Source organism: Pseudophryne corroboree, chromosome 5 (assembly GCF_028390025.1).
Source record: "Pseudophryne corroboree isolate aPseCor3 chromosome 5, aPseCor3.hap2, whole genome shotgun sequence".
In the NCBI taxonomy this organism is placed as follows: domain Eukaryota; kingdom Metazoa; phylum Chordata; class Amphibia; order Anura; family Myobatrachidae; genus Pseudophryne; species Pseudophryne corroboree.
The window spans coordinates 322,992,498-323,016,489 of NC_086448.1; the positions used below are offsets into that span (position 1 = coordinate 322,992,498).

The 23,992-nt window shown below is 47.5% G+C and overlaps 1 protein-coding gene across 4 annotated transcripts in view; it reads right to left on the reverse strand.

Annotated features, from left to right (window-relative positions):
• The window catches only part of ELMO1 (engulfment and cell motility 1), a 910,002-nt gene that overhangs the window by 574,813 nt on the left and 311,197 nt on the right, over positions 1-23,992 (reverse strand). For all 4 annotated transcript variants that reach the window (XM_063922511.1, XM_063922512.1, XM_063922514.1 and 1 more), the window contains one exon: positions 21,251-21,382. In XM_063922511.1, coding sequence (XP_063778581.1) covers positions 21,251-21,382 — 132 coding nt within the window. The remainder of the gene's footprint in view (positions 1-21,250; positions 21,383-23,992) is intronic.

A 23,992-nucleotide genomic window follows, 5' to 3' on the forward strand; every position in this document is an offset into this window, starting at 1 on the left:
ATCAAGAACCAATTAGAACACATTATATTAATAATGCAGTGAAAACTAAAACTCAAGGGCTCCATTTATGATTGACGTCTAGCTGCTTCAGCACTCTCTAAAATGGGTAGGAGACCTAGCAGAGCCTTTCAGGCTTTGTTGCATCACCACTTAGCGCATGTGTCTGTCATGGATGAGCATTAACCAGCAACACTTCACTAGCAGTGGTGGGCTGCTGGCAACTCAGCGAAAGATAACGCTAAGATGTAGACAATGTGGGATCTTGCCAGACAGGTAAGTGATGGTGAATACTGTCAGAATATTCATTAGTATCGCTGTGATACTGAACAAAATATGCTGTCGGAAATAAAGTATCGTGGATAAATGGAGTCTGAGAATGTTATGCAGGCACCCCCTTTAGGAAGGCTGAAGGTATGTGAAAATAACAAGTGTGAAGCTGGCGTCCAATCTCCTGTCTGAATTTCATCCTTGACCCAAATGTAAAAGCCTGCAAGTTCCAGGCAGTGACATCATTTCAGTAATGTGATAAAAATAGTATTATAAAATCACAATCTGTTTTGCAGCCACTAAAAGAAAAGGCCAAAAGAGTACAATGCAAATAGGGTTGAAATAACGGATTGATTAATTCGATTCATTTAGAATAGAAAAAAAAAAAATCACAAGAATCAGTTTTACAGCCACTAAGACAAATAGCCATTCATAGAATTGAAAAAAAAAATCACAAGAATCAGTTTTACAGCCACTAAGACAAACAGCCATCCATAAAACAATATTAAATTATTAATATCCACATATTCCTGACAAGGATGAAATGTATTGATTAATTTAGAATACAAAAGAATCGCAAGAAACGGTTTTGCAGCCACTGAGAAAAGATCAAAAACGAATACAATATTAATAGCTAAGGATTCCTGACAAGGGTTGAAATTGATTCATTTGATTAATGTAGAATACAAGAAAAAAAAAAACTTTTAGAATCTGTTTTACAGCCACTAAGACAAAATGCCATCCACAAAACAAGAATACAGAATTAAAAGCCAAGGATTCCTGATAAGGGTTGAAATTTAGAATATACAAAAATTCACAAGAAACTGTTTTGCAGCCACTAAGAGGTCATTCACAAAACAAGAGTACAATATTAATAGCCAAGGATTCCGGACTAGGATTTTAAATTTGATTCATTTGATTAATTCAGAATACAAAATAAAAATAAAAATCCCAAGAATCTGTTTTGCAGCCACTGAGAGAAATGCCACAAATACAATATTAATAGCCACAGATTCCAGACAGTGGTTTAAAGGACTGACTGATTGATTGATTGATTGATTGATTGATTGGATTGATTGATTAAATTAGAATAAAAATAATCACAAAAATCACACTTCAAAATATTAGATTGACTTGTTGGCCATACTACCTACCCCCTAACACACCCCTGCAGTACATTTATGACTGCACCAAAGTGTCTGAGTATGAGGGATAACACCATGTTTTTTTTCTCCTAAATCTGGTCCACAAGTGGTGCCAGATTAAATTGTCCTCCCACCCACCCTTATGTTGGATATTAAAATAGGATATTAATACCTACCGGTAAATCCTTTTCTCCTAGTCCGTAGAGGATGCTGGGGACTCCAAAAGGACCATGGGGTATAGACGGGATCTGCAGGAGACTGGGGGCACACTATAAGACTTTTAATGGGTGTGAACTGGCTCCTCCCTCTATGACCCTCCTCCAGACCTCAGTTATAGGAACTGTACCCAGGGAGACGGACATTTCGAGGAAAAGGATTTTTGTTACACTAAGGGTGAGATACATACCAGCTCACACCACAAAACACACCGTACAACTGGATTATCAGGAATACCAGATACAGTATGAACGAAACACAGCAACAAGCTGAACATAACCGATACACAACCTTCGTGTAACCGAAACCAACAACTAACAATACAACTGCAAGTAACAGTCCGCACTGGGATGGGTGCCCAGCATCCTCTACGGACTAGGAGAAAAGGATTTACCGGTAGGTATAAAAATCCTATTTTCTCTTACGTCCCTGAGGATGCTGGGGACTCCAAAAGGACCATGGGGTCTATACCAAAGCTCGAGACCAGGCGGGAGAGTGCGGTCGACTCTGCAGCACCGATTGAGCAAACATAAGGTCCTAATCAGCCAGGGTATCAAACTTGTAGAACTTAGCAAAAGTGTTTGAACCCGACCACGTAGCTGCTTGGCAAAGTTGAAGTGCCGAGCCCCATTGGGCAGCCACCAAAGATGAGCCCACCTTCCTGGTAGAATGGGCCTTCACTGACTTCGGCAACGGCAATCCGGCCGTAGAATGAGCATGCTGAATCGTATTACAAATCCAGCGTGCAACAGTTTGCTTGGAAGCAGGATTTCCAATCTTGTTGGAAGCGTACAGGACAAACAGAGCCTCCGTTTTCCTAACAAGAGCCGTTCTGGCTAAATAAATTTTCAAAGCTCTCACGACATCAAGAGATTTTGGCACAGTCAGGGTATCCGTAGCCACAGGCACCACAATAGGTTGATTTATGTGAAACGAAGACACCACCTTCGACAGAAATTGTTGACGAGTCCTCAATTCCGCTCTATCCACATGAAAAATTAAATATGGGCTCTTGTGAGACAGAGCCGCCAATTCCGACACCCGTCTAGCGGACGCCAAGGCCAAAAGCATGACCACTTTCCAAGTGAGAAATTTCAGCTCAACCTTCGCAAAGGTTCAAACTAGTGAGCATAAGAAACTGTAAGACCACGTCGAGATCCCACGGTGCCACAAATGGTGGATGGATATGCAGTACTCCCTTCACAAAAGTCTGAACCTCAGGAAGGGCGGCCAATTCTTTCTGAAAGAAAATAGATAAAGCCGAAATCTGCACTTTGATGGAACCCAATTTCAGGCCTGCATCCACGCCTGCCAGTAAAAAATGGAGGAAACGACCCAGGTGAAACTCCTCCTTAGGAGCTTTCCTGGCTTCACACCACGACACATATTTTCTCCAAATACGGTGAGAATGCTTCGCCGTGACCTCCTTCCAAGCCTTAAGGAGAGTAGGGATAACTTCCACGGGAATACCCTTTCGAGTTAGGATTTGGCGTTCAACCTCCACGCCGTCAAACGCAGCCGCGGTAAGTCTTGAAATACGCACGGCCCCTGCAGTAACAGGTCCTCCCTGAGAGGAAGCGGCCAAGGATCTTCTACGAGCAATTCCTGAAGATCCAGATACCAGCCTCTCCGTGGCCAATCTGGAACGACGAGTACTGCCGGAACCCTTGTTCTTATGATCCTCAACACTTTTGGAATGAAAGGAAGTGGAGGGAACACATACACCGACTGAAACACCCACAAAGTCACCAGGGCGTCCACTGCACTGGCTTGGGGGTCCCTTGACCGGGAACAATACCTCGGAAGCTTCTTGTTGAGGCGAGACGCCATCATGTCTATTTGAGGAATTCCCCAACCCCTTGTCACTTCTGCAAATACCTCTTGATGAAGAGCCCACTCTCCTGGGTGGAGATCGTGTCTGCTGAGGAAGTCTGCTTTCCCAGTTGTCCACGCCTGGAAGGAAGACTGCTGACAGAGCGTTCACGTGCTTTTCCGCCCAGTGGAGAACTCTTGTGGCCTCCGCCATAGCCGCTCTGCTCTTTGTTCCGCCCTGGCGGTTTACGTACGCCACCGCTGTTACGTTGTCCGACTGAATCAGGACAGGTAGACCTCGAAGAAGGTTTTCCGCTTGCAGAAGGCCATTGTAAATGGCTCTTAACTCAAGAACATTTACTGTATGTGGAGACAAGACTCCTGGCTTGACCATTTTCCCTGGAAACTTCTTCCTTGTGTGACTGCTCCCCAGCCTCGGAGACTCGCATCCGTGGTCAGCAGGACCCAATCCTGGATCCCGAACCTGCATCCCTCTAGAAGGTGAGAACTCTGAAGCCACCACAGGAGAGAAATTCTGGACCTGGAAGATAGACCTATTTTCCGGTGCATGTGTAGGTGAGACCCGGACCATTTGTCCACCAGGTCCCACTGAAACACTCGGGCATGAAACCTGCCAAACGGAATGGCTTCGTAAGCCGCAACCATCTTCCCTAGCACTCGAGTGCATTGATGAATTGACACTTTTGCCGGTTTCAGAATCTCTTTGACCATGCGTTGGATTTCCAGAGCTTTTTCCGCCGGAAGAAACACTCTCTGCAGTTCCGTGTCCAGGATCATGCCCAAGAAAGGCAGCAGAGTTGTCGGAATCAACTGAGACTATGGCAAATTTAGAATCCAACCATGATGTTGCAGAACCGTCAGAGAGAGCTCCACATTTCTAAGCAACTGCTCCTGCGATCTTGCCTTTATCAGGAGATCGTCCAAGTACGGGATAATTGTGACACCTTGCTTGCGTAGGAGTACCATCATTTCCGCCATGACTTTGGTGATGACCCTCGGGGCCGTGGAAAGCCCAAACGGCAACGTCTGAAACTGGTCATGAGAATCCTGCACCGCAAATCTCAGGAAAGCTTGATGTGGAGGATATATCGGGACGTGTAAGTAGGCATCTTTTATGTCGACTGACGCCATGAAATCCCCCCCTTCTAGACTGGAAATCACTGCTCGAAGAGATTCCATCTTGAGCTTGAAAGTTTTCAAATACAGATTGAGGGATTTTAGGTTCAGGATCGGTCTGACCGAGCCGTCCGGCTTTGGCACGACAAAGAGGCTCGAATAGAACCCTTCTCCCCGTTGGGACGGGGGAACCGGGACAATGACACTCTGTTGACACAGCTTTTATATCGCAGCATTCACTACTTCCCTTTCTGGGATAGAAACTGGCAAGGCTGATTTGAAAAATCGGTGGGGGGGTATCTCCTGAAACTCCAGTTTGTACCCTTGGGACACTATGGCTAAGACCCAAGGATCTAGGCCCGATTGAAACCAGACCTGACTGAAGAGTCGGAGACGGGCCCCACCGGCACGGACTCCCGGAGGGGAGCCCCAGCATCATGCGGTGGACTTGGCAGAGGCCGGGGAGGACTTTTGGTCCTGGGCACCAGACACAGCAGGCGACCTTTTTCCTTTCCTCTACCTTTTGAAGCAAGGAAGGACGAGCCCCTTCCTTTTTTGTATTTATTAGGCCGAAAGGACTGCATCTGATAATGGGGTGCCTTTTTCTGTTGTGCGGGAACATAAGGAAGAAAAGATGACTTACCCATTGTAGCGGTAGACACCAGGTCAGCGAGGCCGTCACCAAACAAGACACTACCTTTTATAAGGGAGAGCTTCCATAGCTTTCTTGGAGTCGGCATCAGCATTCCATTGATGAATCCACAGCGCTCTCCTGGCCGAGACTGCCATGGCATTGGCCCTTGATCCCAAGAGGCCAATATCCCTCGCCGCATCCTTTAGGTAAGCTGCAGTGTCCCTGATATAACCGAAAGTCAAAAGAATGTTATCCCTATCTAGAGTATCCATGTCAGATGCCAAATTATCAGCACACTTAGCAATAGCACTACTCACCCAAGCCGACGCCACGGCAGGTCTGAGGAGTGCACCCGTAGTGACATAAATGGCCTTTAATGTTGTTTCCTGCTTACGATCCGCAGGATCCTTGAGGGCAGCAGTGTCAGGAGACGGAAGCGCCACTTTCTTGGACAACCGGGACAGAGCCTTGTCCACATTGGGAGAAGACTCCGACTTTTTCCTGTCGTCAGAGGGGAAAGGATACGCCATAAAAATTCTCTTGGGGGTCTGCCATCTTTTATCAGGCGATTCCCAATCTTTTTCACAGAGAGTTCAGTTCATGAGAGGGGGGAAACGTCACCTCAGGCTTTTTTCCCTTATACAAACAAACCCTCGTATCTGGAACAGCAGGCACTTCAGAAATATGTAAAACATCTTTAATAGCCACAATCATGTACTGAATACTCTTAACCAATTTTGAATGTAAACTGGCCTCACTAAAGTAGACACTGGAATCAGAGTCCGTGTCGGTATCCATATCTGCCATCTGGGTAAATGAACATTTCTGTGACCCTGAGGGGGCCTGTACCTGAGACAAGGCGTCCTCCATGGATTTTCTCCACGTTTGTGTCTGAGAATCAAATTTATCCAGCCTCTTAGACAATAACGCCACATTTGCATTCAATGTACTCAACATATTCACCAAATCAGCAGTCGGCGGTGCCTACAGAGTCACTCCCAAATCCTTCTCTGCGCCCCCAGTAACTTCCTCCGGGGAGGAGCACTCAGCATCAGACATGTGGACACACTGTACCGACACACACACACTCACACTGGCAATAGGGGACAGACCCACAGGGAAGCCTTTTGCTCCCTGTACTTGCTAAGGAGAGTGGAGGTCTGGGCCAGCGTCTCTGCATGCTCTGTGAAGAGAGAAAATGGAATACACAAGGTGGGAAGCTGCTCAATCAGATTGTAATGTCACTCAGGTGCTAAAAGGGGAGGGGTAATTCTGTGTAGGAAAAAAAAAAACTGTGTTCCCTAATGCACACCGAGTGAATAACATTACTATATAATAAGTCAGATAATACGGAGATCTTAGTTGCGTATATCTGCAGATATAGGGTTAAGCCCCCAGGCCGATCGACAAGGCTTCTCCGTCACTGGGGGTCCCTAATACTAGGTATGGGCCTGGGGTGCAGGACCCCACAATGTCGGCACAGGTCGGCCACCCCAGGTCAGCACACAGGTGAAAATTAATAGGGGTTAATAAGAAGCACAGAAGTGCTATGTAAGTGGTGTGATTAAAAAATATATACAAAGTGATAGGAAAAATAATAAGTGTTAATAAAGTGTTAGGGTGTGCCGACCTGCAACAGCCCACCCATACCGACACAGGGGCCACTGCACCCCACACCCACCCCATAAATAATTACATATATATATATCTGGGTTAAATTCCCAGTGTAAGGCCACATGGTAATGGCACCTACAGCATCTGAGAGCCAGCTTACCTGGGGATACCCCTGACTTCCCCTATGGCACTACTAGAGTCAGCAATCCCTCCTAATGCTGACCCATTTGTGCCTCTCTATATACAATACACAAGGTGGGAAGCTGCTCAATCAGATTGTAATGTCACTCAGGTGCTAAAAGGGGAGGGGTAATTCTGTGTAGGAAAAAAACTGTGTTCCCTAATGCACACCGAGTGAATAACATTACTATATAATAAGTCAGATAATACGGAGATCTTAGTTGCGTATATCTGCAGATATAGGGTTAAGCCCCCAGGCCGATCGACAAGGCTTCTCCGTCACTGGGGGTCCCTAATACTAGGTATGGGCCTGGGGTGCAGGACCCCACAATGTCGGCACAGGTCGGCCACCCCAGGTCAGCACACAGGTGAAAATTAATAGGGGTTAATAAGAAGCACAGAAGTGCTATGTAAGTGGTGTGATTAGCACCTGAGTGACATTACAATCTGATTGAGCAGCTTCCCACCTTGTGTATTGTATATAGAGAGGCACAAATGGGTCAGCATTAGGAGGGATTGCTGACTCTAGTAGTGCCATAGGGGAAGTCAGGGGTATCCCCAGGTAAGCTGGCTCTCAGATGCTGTAGGTGCCATTACCATGTGGCCTTACACTGGGAATTTAACCCAGATATATATATATGTAATTATTTATGGGGTGGGTGTGGGGTGCAGTGGCCCCTGTGTCGGTATGGGTGGGCTGTTGCAGGTCGGCACACCCTAACACTTTATTAACACTTATTATTTTTCCTATCACTTTGTATATATTTTTTAATCACACCACTTACATAGCACTTCTGTGCTTCTTATTAACCCCTATTAATTTTCACCTGTGTGCTGACCTGGGGTGGCCGACCTGTGCCGACATTGTGGGGTCCTGCACCCCAGGCCCATACCTAGTATTAGGGACCCCCAGTGACGGAGAAGCCTTGTCGATCGGCCTGGGGGCTTAACCCTATATCTGCAGATATACGCAACTAAGATCTCCGTATTATCTGACTTATTATATAGTAATGTTATTCACTCGGTGTGCATTAGGGAACACAGTTTTTTTTTTCCTACACAGAATTACCCCTCCCCTTTTAGCACCTGAGTGACATTACAATCTGATTGAGCAGCTTCCCACCTTGTGTATTGTATATAGAGAGGCACAAATGGGTCAGCATTAGGAGGGATTGCTGACTCTAGTAGTGCCATAGGGGAAGTCAGGGGTATCCCCAGGTAAGCTGGCTCTCAGATGCTGTAGGTGCCATTACCATGTGGCCTTACACTGGGAATTTAACCCAGATATATATATATGTAATTATTTATGGGGTGGGTGTGGGGTGCAGTGGCCCCTGTGTCGGTATGGGTGGGCTGTTGCAGGTCGGCACACCCTAACACTTTATTAACACTTATTATTTTTCCTATCACTTTGTATATATATTTTTTAATCACACCACTTACATAGCACTTCTGTGCTTCTTATTAACCCCTATTAATTTTCACCTGTGTGCTGACCTGGGGTGGCCGACCTGTGCCGACATTGTGGGGTCCTGCACCCCAGGCCCATACCTAGTATTAGGGACCCCCAGTGACGGAGAAGCCTTGTCGATCGGCCTGGGGGCTTAACCCTATATCTGCAGATATACGCAACTAAGATCTCCGTATTATCTGACTTATTATATAGTAATGTTATTCACTCGGTGTGCATTAGGGAACACAGTTTTTTTCCTACACAGAATTACCCCTCCCCTTTTAGCACCTGAGTGACATTACAATCTGATTGAGCAGCTTCCCACCTTGTGTATTGTATATAGAGAGGCACAAATGGGTCAGCATTAGGAGGGATTGCTGACTCTAGTAGTGCCATAGGGGAAGTCAGGGGTATCCCCAGGTAAGCTGGCTCTCAGATGCTGTAGGTGCCATTACCATGTGGCCTTACACTGGGAATTTAACCCAGATATATATATATGTAATTATTTATGGGGTGGGTGTGGGGTGCAGTGGCCCCTGTGTCGGTATGGGTGGGCTGTTGCAGGTCGGCACACCCTAACACTTTATTAACACTTATTATTTTTCCTATCACTTTGTATATATTTTTTAATCACACCACTTACATAGCACTTCTGTGCTTCTTATTAACCCCTATTAATTTTCACCTGTGTGCTGACCTGGGGTGGCCGACCTGTGCCGACATTGTGGGGTCCTGCACCCCAGGCCCATACCTAGTATTAGGGACCCCCAGTGACGGAGAAGCCTTGTCGATCGGCCTGGGGGCTTAACCCTATATCTGCAGATATACGCAACTAAGATCTCCGTATTATCTGACTTATTATATAGTAATGTTATTCACTCGGTGTGCATTAGGGAACACAGTTTTTTTCCTACACAGAATTACCCCTCCCCTTTTAGCACCTGAGTGACATTACAATCTGATTGAGCAGCTTCCCACCTTGTGTATTGTATATAGAGAGGCACAAATGGGTCAGCATTAGGAGGGATTGCTGACTCTAGTAGTGCCATAGGGGAAGTCAGGGGTATCCCCAGGTAAGCTGGCTCTCAGATGCTGTAGGTGCCATTACCATGTGGCCTTACACTGGGAATTTAACCCAGATATATATATATGTAATTATTTATGGGGTGGGTGTGGGGTGCAGTGGCCCCTGTGTCGGTATGGGTGGGCTGTTGCAGGTCGGCACACCCTAACACTTTATTAACACTTATTATTTTTCCTATCACTTTGTATATATTTTTTAATCACACCACTTACATAGCACTTCTGTGCTTCTTATTAACCCCTATTAATTTTCACCTGTGTGCTGACCTGGGGTGGCCGACCTGTGCCGACATTGTGGGGTCCTGCACCCCAGGCCCATACCTAGTATTAGGGACCCCCAGTGACGGAGAAGCCTTGTCGATCGGCCTGGGGGCTTAACCCTATATCTGCAGATATACGCAACTAAGATCTCCGTATTATCTGACTTATTATATAGTAATGTTATTCACTCGGTGTGCATTAGGGAACACAGTTTTTTTTTTCCTACACAGAATTACCCCTCCCCTTTTAGCACCTGAGTGACATTACAATCTGATTGAGCAGCTTCCCACCTTGTGTATTGTATATAGAGAGGCACAAATGGGTCAGCATTAGGAGGGATTGCTGACTCTAGTAGTGCCATAGGGGAAGTCAGGGGTATCCCCAGGTAAGCTGGCTCTCAGATGCTGTAGGTGCCATTACCATGTGGCCTTACACTGGGAATTTAACCCAGATATATATATATGTAATTATTTATGGGGTGGGTGTGGGGTGCAGTGGCCCCTGTGTCGGTATGGGTGGGCTGTTGCAGGTCGGCACACCCTAACACTTTATTAACACTTATTATTTTTCCTATCACTTTGTATATATTTTTTTAATCACACCACTTACATAGCACTTCTGTGCTTCTTATTAACCCCTATTAATTTTCACCTGTGTGCTGACCTGGGGTGGCCGACCTGTGCCGACATTGTGGGGTCCTGCACCCCAGGCCCATACCTAGTATTAGGGACCCCCAGTGACGGAGAAGCCTTGTCGATCGGCCTGGGGGCTTAACCCTATATCTGCAGATATACGCAAGAGAGAAAATGGTGCTGGTAAGCTGTGCGGGCTAAGCCACGCCCCCACCCGGCGCGCTGTAGTCCCGCTCAAATTCAAATAATTATACTGGTGGGGGTCTTATATGTAGTGCCTAGGCACCGATAACATGCTCTTTGCCAGTGTAAAAACTCCAGTAACCTGCTGCCCAGGGCGCCCCCCCTGCGAGTGCCGTTGGTGTGTGTGTGGGAGCATGGAGCGCAGCGCGACCGCTGCGCTGTACTGAAGTCTTCTGCCTTCTGTATACTCACCCGGCTTCTTTCTTCTGGCTTCTGTGAGGGGGTTGACGGCGCGGCTCCGGGAACAAGCATCTAGGCGCACCAAGTGATCGAACCCTCTGGAGCTAATGGTGTCCAGTAGCCGAGAAGCAGAGACCTTAACTCAGAAGAAGTAGGTATGACTTCTCTCCCCTCACTCCCACGAAGCAGAGAGCCTGTAGCCAGCAGGTCTCTCTGAAAATAAAAAACCTAACAAAGTCTTTTCAGAGAAACTCAGGAGAGCTCTCCTAGTGTGTGTCCAGTCTCTCTGGGCACAGAATCTAACTGAGGTCTGGAGGAGGGGCATAGAGGGAGGAGCCAGTTCACACCCATTCAAAGTCTTATAGTGTGCCCATGTCTCCTGCGGATCCCGTCTATACCCCATGGTCCTTTTGGAGTCCCCAGCATCCTCTAGGACATAAGAGTAAAAAAGGATATGCGCAGTTTAACAAACCTAGGATTTAAATGATAGGGACAGCCACATTTGTGGCTCAAGTGCTTGGTTTGTTTGGGCCCCCACAAAGAAATGTTTTGGAAAGACTACCGCTGATCATTAATGAGGAGTTTTATGATGAGGGTGTTTGGTGTTGGCAGTGGAGACTGCATGTGCTCGTAGCTGATACTGGACAGTGGATGCTGTTATTAATTTAACAAATTATTGTAATTTTGTAAAACAAATTTCATGAACTCACTGCAAATGACAAAACAGGGAGGAGGTGGTTAGATGGTTAACTTACCTACTTCTACTAACTTTGGCCTCACAAATGGAACATATGCCTTCACAATTATTGTCAGTATTTGAGTAAAAATAATTCCACACCCAAGAGGTCTCATGTCCAGTCATAACAACGGCTTCCTTTTTATCACAGAAAGAACTGCAGCCACTAGTGGCTGACTTACACAAACAATATCCTCATCGTCATGAATATCCTCATTAGCGACAGATAGTACACAAATATCGCCGTCATCCTGTTACACTTCTTCCACACTAGCATTCTCAATTTCTATTAGGTCATCATCTTTCATTGTACTGCTCATACCCACACTTGCAGAGAGTGCAGAAACAAAAGGAGGAGTCTCTTATTTAGTGTTCCCAGCAGACTGAGGGCAGGAAGCTGAGATGCGGGAGGGATTCCCTGTGTGTGGCTTTAGCACACGCTCCTGAAAAGGAGGTGTGTCATGTTCTCATCACACGTCCCCAATTTGTTCTCCCCTCAATTTGAATAGATGCCATGCACATGCGCACAGCATCAATTCACCTGGCGGAAATTCTTAAACAGCAACTTTTCCAACCCACTGGAAACTGCGGCCCGATGGTGGGGACAGCACCGGGAAGCCTGTTTTAGCAGGAACCGCGATTAGGCCAGGGCAAATTTTGCAACTTTAAAATCGGGCAGTGCAGATTACCCTGCTAAAATAGCCTAGCATGAACACTATTATTATTGTTATTATTATTATTATTATTATTATTATTATCATCAGTCACAGTAGCCCTTAATCACACTACTGCAGACCACAGCTCTTCACTGATGACACAGAGTCTGAAGGTGACAGTAATATCCCACTGCCCTTAATCACTGTCACATTAGCTCTTCTTAACAGTCACAGTAGCCCTTAATCACAGTGCTGCAGTCACACTGCCCTTGGTCAGTCACAGTAGCCCATAGACCTTAATCACACTGCAACCCGCCTCACACCCTCTCCCTTCAGCGTTCTGTGTAAAATGGCACTTGAACCAAAAGAGAGGAACTTTTATTGAGTCCAAAACACAGAGATCCGAAGAATGATGTGTTGCCTCTTTTTGGATCTAAGCCTGGCTGGAAATACGGAACCGGAACTCGGAAATACTCAGGAACCAGAAGTTCGGGTGGATTCGGTTTCCAAGGAAAATAAGATTTCAATTGTAAATATTGAGTTTATGATGAAGATAATGGGGTATATGCAATTGCGGTCAAATTCCGGCTGTCACAGAGGGTCCCTTCAGCCAATCAGGGAGCGCCACGTCGTGGCACTCACCTGATTGGCTGTGCGCGTCTGAGCTCAGACGGCGCATAGCACTATGCCGCTCCATTATCTTCAATGGTGGGAACTTTGAGGTCAGCGGTGAGGTTACTCGCCATTGAAGATAATGGAGCGGCATGTGCCGTCTGACAGCGCTCCCTGATTGGCTGAAGGGACCCTCTGTGACAGGAGTCACGGGGGGTCCCGGCATTCGGGGAAAGGGGTCCCATGTGTAAACATGGGAACCCTTTCAGTGCGTGGACCGGCTTATGCGTTTTATTTTTTTGCCAAGTACGTGGATTACAAAAAAAGAAGAGGACAGAACTACACTGGATTATGGTGAGTATAATTTTATTTTCAGGTACCCCGTGGATTCTACTTGGAGAAGTGGACAGAGTCGGCGTGTGAACATAGGTAAGTATGTGTGTGTCGGCGTGCAAGTATGTAATAATAAGATTTTACTCACCGGTAAATCTATTTCTCGTAGTCCGTAGTGGATGCTGGGAACTCCGTAAGGACCATGGGGAATAGACGGGCTCCGCAGGAGACTGGGCACTCTAAAAGAAAGATTAGGTACTATCTGGTGTGCACTGGCTCCTCCCACTATGACCCTCCTCCAGACCTCAGTTAGGATACTGTGCCCGGAAGAGCTGACACAATAAGGAAGGATTTTGAATCCCGGGTAAGACTCATACCAGCCACACCAATCACACCATATAACTCGTGATACTACACCTAGTTAACAGTATGAAATATAACTGAGCCTCTCAACAGATGGCTCAACAATAACCCTTAGTTAGGCAATAACTACATACAAGTATTGCAGACAATCCGCACTTGGGATGGGCGCCCAGCATCCACTACGGACTACGAGAAATAGATTTACCGGTGAGTAAAATCTTATTTTCTCTGACGTCCTAGTGGATGCTGGGAACTCCGTAAGGACCATGGGGATTATACCAAAGCTCCCAAACGGGCGGGAGAGTGCGGATGACTCTGCAGCACCGAATGAGAGAACTCAAGGTCCTCCTCAGCCAGGGTATCAATTTTGTAGAATTTTGCAAACGTGTTTGCCCCTGACCAAGTTGCAGCTCGGCAAAATTGTAAAGCCGAGACCCCTCGGGCAGCCGCCCAAGATGAGCACACTTTCCTCGTGGAATGGGCTTTTACTGATTTAGGATGCGGCAATCCAGCCGCAGAATGCTCCAGCTGAATTGTGCTACAAATTCAGCGAGCAATAGTCTGCTTAGAAGCAGGAGCACCTATTTTGTTGGGTGCCTACAGGATAAAAAGCGAGTCAGTTTTCCTGACTCCAGCCGTCCTGGAAATATAAATTTTTAAGGCCCTGACTACGTCCAGTAACTTGGAATCTTCCAAGTCCCTAGTAGCCGCAGGCACTACAATAGGTTGGTTCAAGTGAAAAGCTGATACCACCTTAGCGAGAAACTGGGGACGAGTCCTCAATTCTGCCCTATCCATATGGAAAATCAGATAAGGGCTTTTACATGACAAAGCCGCCAATTCTGACACACGCCTGGCCAAAGCCAAGGCCAATAACATGACCACTTTCCACGTGAGATATTTCAAATCCACAGTTTTAAGTGGCTCAAACCAATGTGATTTTAAGAAACTCAACACCATGTTGAGATCCCAAGGTGCCACAGGAGGCACAAAAGGGGGCTGAATATGTAGCACTCCCTTTACAAATGTCTGAACTCCAGGCAGTGAAGCCAGTTCTTTCTGGAAGAAAATCGACAGAGCCGAAATCTGGACCTTAATGGAACCCAATTTTAGGCCCAGTCACCCCTGACTGTAGGAAGTGCAGAAAACGACCCAGCTGAAATTCCTCTGTTGGGGCCTTCCTGGCCTCACACCACGCAACATATTTTCGCCAAATACGGTGATAATGGTTTGCGGTTACTTCTTTCCTGGCTTTTATCAGCGTAGGAATGACTTCTTCCGGAATGCCCTTTTCCTTTAGGATCCGGAATTCAACCGCCAATGCCGTCAAACGCAGCCACGGTAAGTCTTGGAACAGACAGGGCCCCTGCTGTAGCAGATCCTGTCTGAGCGGTAGAGGCCATGGGTCCTCTGATATCATTTCTTGAAGTTCTGGGTACCAAGCTCTTCTTGGCCAATCCGGAACAACGAGTATCGTTCTTACTCCTCGTTTTCTTATTATTCTCAGTACCTTTGGTATGAGAGGCAGAGGAGGGAATACATAAACCGACTGGTACACCCACGGTGTCACTAGAGCGTCCACAGCTATTGCCTAAGGGTCCCTTGACCTGGCGCAATATCTAGTTTTTTGTTTAGGCGGGACGCCATCATGTCCACCTGTGGCCTTTCCCAACGGTTTACCAACAGTTGGAAGACTTCTGGATGAAGTCCCCACTCTCCCGGGTGTAGGTCGTGTCTGCTGAGGAAGTCTGCTTCCCAGTTGTCCACTCCCGGAATGAACACTGCTGACAGTGCTAAGACGTGATTTTCCGCCCATCGGAGAATCCTTGTGGCTTCTGCCATCGCCATCCTGCTTCTTGTGCCGCCCTGTCGGTTTACATGATCGACTGCCGTGATGTTGTCTGATTGGATCAGTACCGGCTGGTTTTGAAGCAGAGGCCTTGCCAGACTTAGGGCATTGTAAATGGCCCTCAGTTCCAGAATATTTATGTGTAGGGACGACTCCTGACTTGACCAAAGTCCTTGGAAATTTCTTCCCTGTGTGACTGCCCCCCAGCCTCGAAGGCTGGCATCCGTGGTCACCAGGACCCAGTCCTGTATGCCGAATCTGCGGCCCTCTTGAAGATGAGCACTCTGCAGCCACCACAGTAGAGATACCCTGGTCCTTGGAGACAGGGTTATCAGCCGATGCATCTGAAGATGCGATCCCGACCACTTGTCCAAGAGGTCCCACTGAAAGGTTCTTGCATGGAACCTGCCGAATGGAATTTTGCTTCGTAAGAAGCTACCATTTTTCCCAGGACTCGTGTGCAGTGATGCACCGATACCTGTTTTGGTTTCAGGAGGTCTCTGACTAGAGATGACAGCTCCTTGGCTTTCTCCTGCGGGAGAAACACTTTTTTCTGTTCTGTGTCCAGAACCATCCCCAGGAACAGTAGGCGTGTGGTAGGAACCAGCTGTGACTTTGGAATGTATAGAATCCATCCGTGCTGTTGTAGCACTTCCCGAGATAGTGCTACTCCGACCAACAACTGCTCCTTGGACCTCGCCTTTATAAGGAGATCGTCCAAGTACGGGATAATTAAAACTCCCTTTTTTCGAAGGAGTATCATCGTTTCTGCCATTACCTTGGTAAAGACCCTCGGTGCCGTGGACAGTCCAAACGGCAGTGTTTGGAATTGGTAATGGCAATCCTGTACCACAAATCTGAGGTACTCCTGGTGAGGATGGAAAATGGGGACATGTAGGTAAGCATCCTTGATGTCCAGGGATACCATGTAATCCCCCTCCTCCAGGCTTGCAATAACCGCCCTGAGCAATTCCATCTTGAACTTGAATTTTTTTATGTATGTGTTCAAGGATTTCAAATTTAAAATGGGTCTCACCGAACCGTCCGGTTTCGGTACCACAAACAGTGTGGAATAGTAACCCCGTCCTTGTTGAAGTAGGGGCACCTTGACTATCACCTGCTGGGAATACAGCTTGTGAATTGCCTCTAGCACAGCCTCCCTGCCTGAGGGAGTTGTCGGCAAGGCAGATTTGAGGAAACGGCGGGGGGGAAGACGCCTCGAATTCCAGCTTGTACCCCTGAGATACTACTTGAAGGATCCAGGGATCCACCTGTGAGCGAGCCCACTGATCGCTGAAATTTTTGAGGCGGCCCCCCACCATACCTGGCTACGCCTGTGGAGCCCCCGCGTCATGCGGTGGACTCAGAGGAAGCGGGGGAAGAATTTTGATTCTGGGAACTGGCTGACTGGTGCAGCTTTTTCCCTCTTCCCTCGTCTCTGTGCAGAAAGGAAGCGCCTTTGACCCGCTTGCTTTTCTGAAGCCGAAAGGACTGTACCTGATAATACAGTGCTTTCTTAGGCTGTGAGGAAACCTGAGGTAAAAAAATTTCTTCCCAGATGTTGCTGTGGATACGAGGTCCCAGAGACCATCCCCAAACAATTCCTCACCCTTATAAGGTTCTATGTGCCTTTTAAAGTCAGCATCACCTGTCCAGTGTCGGGTCTCTAATACCCTCCTGACAGAATGGACATTGCATTAATTCTGGATGCCTGCCGGCAAAATATCCCTCTGTGCATCCCTCATATATAAGACGACGTCTTATGTTCGCAAAATAGTATCCCTGTTTGACAGGGTTACAGACCACGCTGCAGCAGCACTATCTGCAGGTCTCAGTCTAGTACCTGAGTGTGTAAATACAGACTTCAGGATAGCCTCCTGCTTTTTATCAGCAGGTACCTTCAAAGTGGCCGTATCCTAAGACGGCAGTGCCACCTTTTTTGACAAACGTGTGAGCGCCTTATATCTCCCAGCGTAACTTATCCTCTGGCGGGAAAGGGTACGCCATCAGTAACTTTTTTAGAAATTACCAGTTTCTTATCGGGGGAACCCACGCTTTTTCACACTTCATTCACTCATTTGATGGGGGAACAAAACACTGCCTGCTTTTTCTCCCCAAACATAAAACCCTTTTTTTTAGTGGTACTTGGGTTAATGTCAGAAATGTGTAACACATTTTTTATTGCCGGGATCATGTAACGGATGTTCCTAGTGGATTGTGTATATGTCTCAACCTCGTCGACACTGGAGTCAGACTCCGTGTCGACATCTGTGTCTGCCATCTGAGGGAGCGGGCGTTTTTGAGCCCCTGATGGCCTTTGAGACGCCTGGGCAGGCGCGGGCTGAGAAGCCGGCTGTCCCATAGCTGTTACGTCATCCAGCCTTTTATGTAAGGAGTTGACACTGTCGGTTTATACCTTCCACCTATCCATCCACTCTGGTGTCGGCCCCACAGGGGGAGACATCACATTTATCGGCATCTGCTCTGCCATCACATAAGCCTCCTCATCAAACGTGTCGACACAGCCGTACCGACACACCGCACACACACACACAGGGAATGCTCTGACTGAGGACAGGACCCCACACAGCCCTTTGGGGAGACAGAGAGAGAGTATGCCAGCACACACCAGAGAGCTATATAATTTTGGGATTAACACTATATTGAGTGAATTTTTCCCAATAGCTGCTTGTATATACAATATTGCGCCTAAATTTTGTGCCCCCCCTCTCTTTTTAACCCTTTGAGCCTGAAAACTACAGGGGAGAGCCTGGGGAGCTGTCGTCCAGCTGCACTGTGAAGAGAAAATGGCGCCAGTGTGCTGAGGGAGAAGCCCTGCCCCTTTTTCAACTGACTTTCTCCCGCTTTTTCTGGAATACTGGCAGGGGTAATTTTACATCTATATAGCCTCTAGGACTATATATGATGTAGATTTGCCAGCCAAGGTGTCATATATTGCCCTCAGGGCGCCCCCCCCAGCGCCCTGCACCCTCAGTGACCGGAGTGTGAAGTGTGCATGAGGAGCAATGGCGCACAGCTGCAGTGCTGTGCGCTACCTTGGTGAAGACCGAAGTCTTCTGCCGCCGATTTTCCGGACCTCTTCTTGCTTCTGGCTCTGTAAGGGGGACGGCGGCGCGGCTCCGGGAACGAACACCAAGGCCAGTTCCATGCGGTCGTTCCCTCTGGAGCTAATGGTGTCCAGTAGCCTAAGAAGCCCAAGCTAGCTGCAAGCAGGTAGGTTCGCTTCTTCTCCCCTTAGTCCCTCGATGCAGTGAGCCTGTTGCCAGCAGGTCTCACTGTAAAATAAAAAACCTAAAATAAACTTTCTTTCTAGGAGCTCAGGAGAGCCCCTAGTGTGCATCCAGCTCGGCCGGGCACAGAAATCTAACTGAGGTCTGGAGGAGGGTCATAGTGGGAGGAGCCAGTGCACACCAGATAGTACCTAATCTTTCTTTTAGAGTGCCCAGTCTCCTGCGGAGCCCGTCTATTCCCCATGGTCCTTACGGAGTTCCCAGCATCCACTAGGACGTCAGAGAAAAAGTTTTACTTTCACGGTGTGCGTGTACTGTTTTTATTTGGGTATTTTTTTGCAGTAGAACTACAGGTACCAGCGGGCCCGTTTCCCCCCCGCATGCTGGTACTTGTGGTTCTCCAAGTACCAGCTTGCGGGGGAGGCTTGCTGGGACTTGTAGTTCTGCTACAAAAAACAATATTCTTTTATTTGACACAAGGCTATCAGCCCCCCATCCGCAGCCCTTGGATGGGGGGGGGGGGGGACAGCCTCGGGCTTCACCCCTGGCCCTTGGGTGGCTGGAGAGGGGGGACCCCTTGATTTAAGGGGTCCCCACTCCTCCAGGGTACCCCGGCCAGGGGTGACTAGTTGGGGATTTAATGCCATGGCCGCAGGGACCAGTATAAAAGTGTCCCCCGGCTGTGGCATTATCTCTCCATCTTGTCGAGCCCGGTGCTGGTGTTAAAAATACGGGGGACCCCTACGCTTTTTGTCCCCCGTATTTTTTGCACCAGGACCGGACGCAGAGCCCGGTGCTGGCTGTAAAAATACGGGGGATCCCCTGTCAATTTTTCCCCCGTATTTTTACAACCAGGACCGGCTCAAAGAGCCCGAGGCTGGTTATGCTTAGGAGGGGGGACCCCACGCATTTTTTTTCTTGATTTTTAACCCATTCCCACTGAAAAACATGCTCTGAGCTCTTCATATTATTTTAGTCAGTAAAAAAAAATGTATTCTTTTAAAAAATATATAAATAATACTTGTGGCTCCTAATAGACAAACCAAGTAGATAATCCCTTCTAATATAAATAGGTATGCTATTAGCAACAAAAAAACACACAAAAAAACAGGTTTTTAAATTTTTTTATTAGATTCCGCCACCAAAATGAGGCGGACTGAAATTGACGAAATGACTGTCGAAAAGCACTGTTGTCGAATCGACATTCTTCAATTGAATATACTTTTGTCGAAAAGCCGTATTTTTAACACTGCAGACATGTCGAATTTGACAACTGTCGAATTTCAAAAAGTCGAATCTGAAACGGACGTTTTTTTTTGTCGAAAAGTACTGTATTGCATTGTCGCATTTTTTTTTTTGTGTCGAAAATGCCCCGTTTTTCGACATTTGCGGGAATTCGACCGCAATTGCATACACCCCAATATGGACAATTAGTAGCATAATCTGGTCTTAAAGGCAATTAACACAGATATCCTTGTAGAGCTTTAGTAGCTAAAATCATACTAATTTTTAACACTTATTGCATGTTCAAAATTATGTCAATGTAATAAAATATATACCGTATATACTCGAGTATAAGTCGACTTTTTCAGCACAGTTTTCTATGCTGAAAAAGCCCCCCTCGGCTTATACTCGAGTCAACGGCTGCAGCAGACGCCGTGGGCTGTGTGGGCGTCCGCTGCAGCCGGCTCCAGGGACAGACGCTAGAGGTCATTATTGACCTCTAGTGTCTGTGCGGCGTTGCTATGGGAGAGACGTCATGACGTCTCTCCCATAGAGATGATCGGGTGCCGGGAAGCGGGCGCCGGCGCGGGCGGCCAGACGGAGCGGCGACCAGACGGAGCGGGGATCCAGATGGAGCGGCGGCCAGACGGAGCGGGGATCCAGATGGAGCGGCGGCCAGACGGAGCGGATGAACAGATGGAGCGGCGGCCAGACGGAGCGGAGCAGCGCAGCAGCAGAAGAAGCGGTCGGGAAGCAGGAGCGGGGCAGTGGTAAGTATTGTTTTAGTGTGTGTTTATGTTTGTAAGCTGCAAAGGGGGCACAGTAACAGGGGGCAAACAAAGGGGGCACAACAACTACTGGGGGCAAAGAAAGGGGGCACAACAACTACTGGGGGCAAAGAAAGGGGGCACCACAACTACTGGGGCAAAGAAAGAGGGGTCATAACTACTGTGGGCAATGAAAGAGGGGGCACAATACTGGGGGCAAAGAAGGGGCATAACTACTGGGGGCAAAGCAACGGGGGCATGTTTTTATCGGTCACTGGGGGTATATGTGGCACTGGGGGCACAACCCTAGAAACAAACATTACCCCCTGGCAACAAGCATAACACCTACCGCATAAAATCCCTGGCAACGAGCATGACACCCTGAGCATGAAAACCCCTGGCACCGTGCATTTCCCACCCTAGGCTTATACTAGAGTCAGTAATTTTTCCCAGTTTTTTGTGGTAAAATTAGGTGCCTCGGCTTATATTCGGGTCGACTTATACTCGAGTATATACGGTACCTTTAATATATCAGCTCTTAGATAAGAAGATGGTTAATATAATTTTAGAGTTATACAATGGAATGTTACAAGCGTACTCACAGTAAATCCCAGCTTCTTATAGTCCCTGGTGTACATTGATTTCCTTTTTTCAATGCTGCCACCAAGGTTGTTTTGGTCTGGTTCTACATCAAATGCAATTCTGCGCAGTTCAAATATAATATCCCTCTGGGCCTGGGAGATGAACAGACAGTAATGTAATAACAGTGCATTTCAGGAGAGTCCAACACATGTTCGAAAAGATCATTGTAATCAATTACATGTACACCTGAAGGGCGAACACCATTAATTCTTGCTTCAATAAAAATAAAAAACAACACACAGTTCAGGTGATGTAGTACATATACTGCAGCAAGGGCTATTTACTGGTAAAACAGAACGAACAATTTAGTTGAAAAGCAAATGGCACATTGGTATCCTAGTATTGTTCCTACACCTTCCCACTATGTTCTAGGTCACATTTTGATATCTGCTAGAGCTACCATTGCTCAACACTGGAAATCGCCTTCTCCCCCCCTTTCGAGAAAGTATTTTCCAAAACCCAGTTCCACTTTGACATGGAGACTAGGGAGGCTACATATTCTTCTGCTCTCTCCTTCCCCATTTCCTCCATATTTGTCTTACTACCCCATTTCTTTTCTGTACTCCTAATAAAGATTTAATGTTGAAAAAAACAGAAAAGCAAATGACAGATTATTTATCAAGAGCTCAGCATCATTTTAGTTTACATTTTTTAAGTTTTGCTATCAATACAGTTTGTAGTCGGGCCTAATTTGAAAAAATAAAAACAAGAAAACCTGAAACCAATGTACAATGAACTCTTACACTACAGGTTGAGTATCCCATATCCAAATATTCCGAAATACGGAATTTTTTGAGTGAGACTGAGATAGTGAAACCTTTGTTTTCTGATGGCTCAATGTACACAAACTTTGTTTAATAAACAAAGTTAAAAAAAATATTGTATTAAATGACCTTCAGGCTGTGTGTATAAGGTGTATATAAAACATAAATTAACTGTGTGAATGTGCACAAACATTGTTTAATGCACAAAGTTATTAAAAATATTGGCTAAAATGACCTTCAGGCTGTGTGTATAAGGTGTATAACCAGGGGTGTATCTTCCTATTGGCCAGGATGGCACTTGCCAGGGGCGCCGGCCAAGAGGGGGGCGCCGCCCGGCAGTGCCACCCGCGCCAGGGGGTAGAATTACATAGTAGTTCTCACTGAGTACATCCCTTAGCAGTGCTCATCCACTGCCGGACTCTCAGAAGCGTATTGCACTCTGACACTCTCTGTGACTACAGTAACAATGATGGTGAATATAGCCGGGGAGCGGGGCACTTCCAGGTATGGGGAGGGGCGAGTCACCTCCTCTTCCGCTCCCCTTCTCATTGGTCCCACGCGGTCTGTCACCAAACACCAGCCACTACAATCAGCACCAGTCAGCATTGCAGCATGAGCATACCTGTACATTTTCTGTGGGTACCATAGCTGCACTGCATGGTCTATCCTGGCAGTCTGGATCACAGGTTACAAAGAGCTCTGTATGGAGAGGTATCTAGACCAGTGACTGCCTGTCCAGCTGTGTTGAGACTACAAGTCCCAGCACACCTTGTCAATTGGATTTGCTGGGACATGTAGTGAAATCACACCTAGAGAGGGGTTTTTAACTGTATGTATGTGTGCATATATCCCCTCGGTGTCCCTGTCCGCACCCTCCTTGTAATTCCCCCTTAGTGTCACTGCCCGCACCATCCCTGTAACTGCCCCCTCAGTGACCCTGCCCATAAACTCCCGTAATTCCCTCTCAGTGTCCCTGCCCGCACCCTCCCCATAATTCCCCCTCAGTATCCCTGCCTGCACCCTTTCCGTAATTCCCTCTCAGTGTCCCTACCAGCACCCTAACCGTAATTCACCCTCAGTGTCCCTGCCTGCACACTCCTCATAATTCCCCCTCAGTCTCCCTCCCTGCACCCTTCCCATAATTCCATCTCAGTGTCCCTGCCCGCACCCTCCCCGTAATTTCATCTCAGTGTCCCTGCTCATACACTCCTGTAATTCCCTCTCATTGTCCCTGCCCGCACCCTCCCCGTAATTTCATCTCAGTGTCCCTGCTCATACACTCCTATAATTCCCCCTCAGTGTTCCTGCCTGCTCACTCCTCGTAATTCCCCCTCAGTCTCCCTCCCTGCACCCTCCCCGTAATTCCATCTCCGTGTCCCTGCCCGCACCCTCCCCGTAATTACTACTCAGCAGGGCCGTAACTAGGTGTGTGCCAGCGGTGCCTGGCACACAGTGCCCATGCACTGTTGACGCAGTACCGCTGGTAACACCCGTAGTTCCGCAGTGCAATGTTAGCCTGCGGTAGTTAAAGTGCAGCCCGCGGGCAGTAAAGCCCTGCCCCCACCCTCGGAAACCTGAGCTTACAGTACAGCCAGACCACTCACCCCTTCCACCCTCCACCAGAGGTTATAATGAGCCGTGGCAATACTGCCTGGGCCCCTCCGCCGCCGCAACCACCGTAGGTTAAAGTGAGCTGCGGATTGCTGTAGTGCCTGATCCTCCCCTCACCTCACACCCACTCCTGCCAGAGTTACAATGCAGTGCATACAACGGCAACCCGGCAGTCATGTCCTCCCCCTCCTGCCTGGAGCTTACAGTGACTATTTTCTGCACTCCTGTAGACCTGTACTCCCAGGGGACATACCGGCTGAAAATCTCTAGATCTACAACCGCACACAGCGGCAGTGAGCGGCGGCCAGCGAGCTCCTGGACTGCATC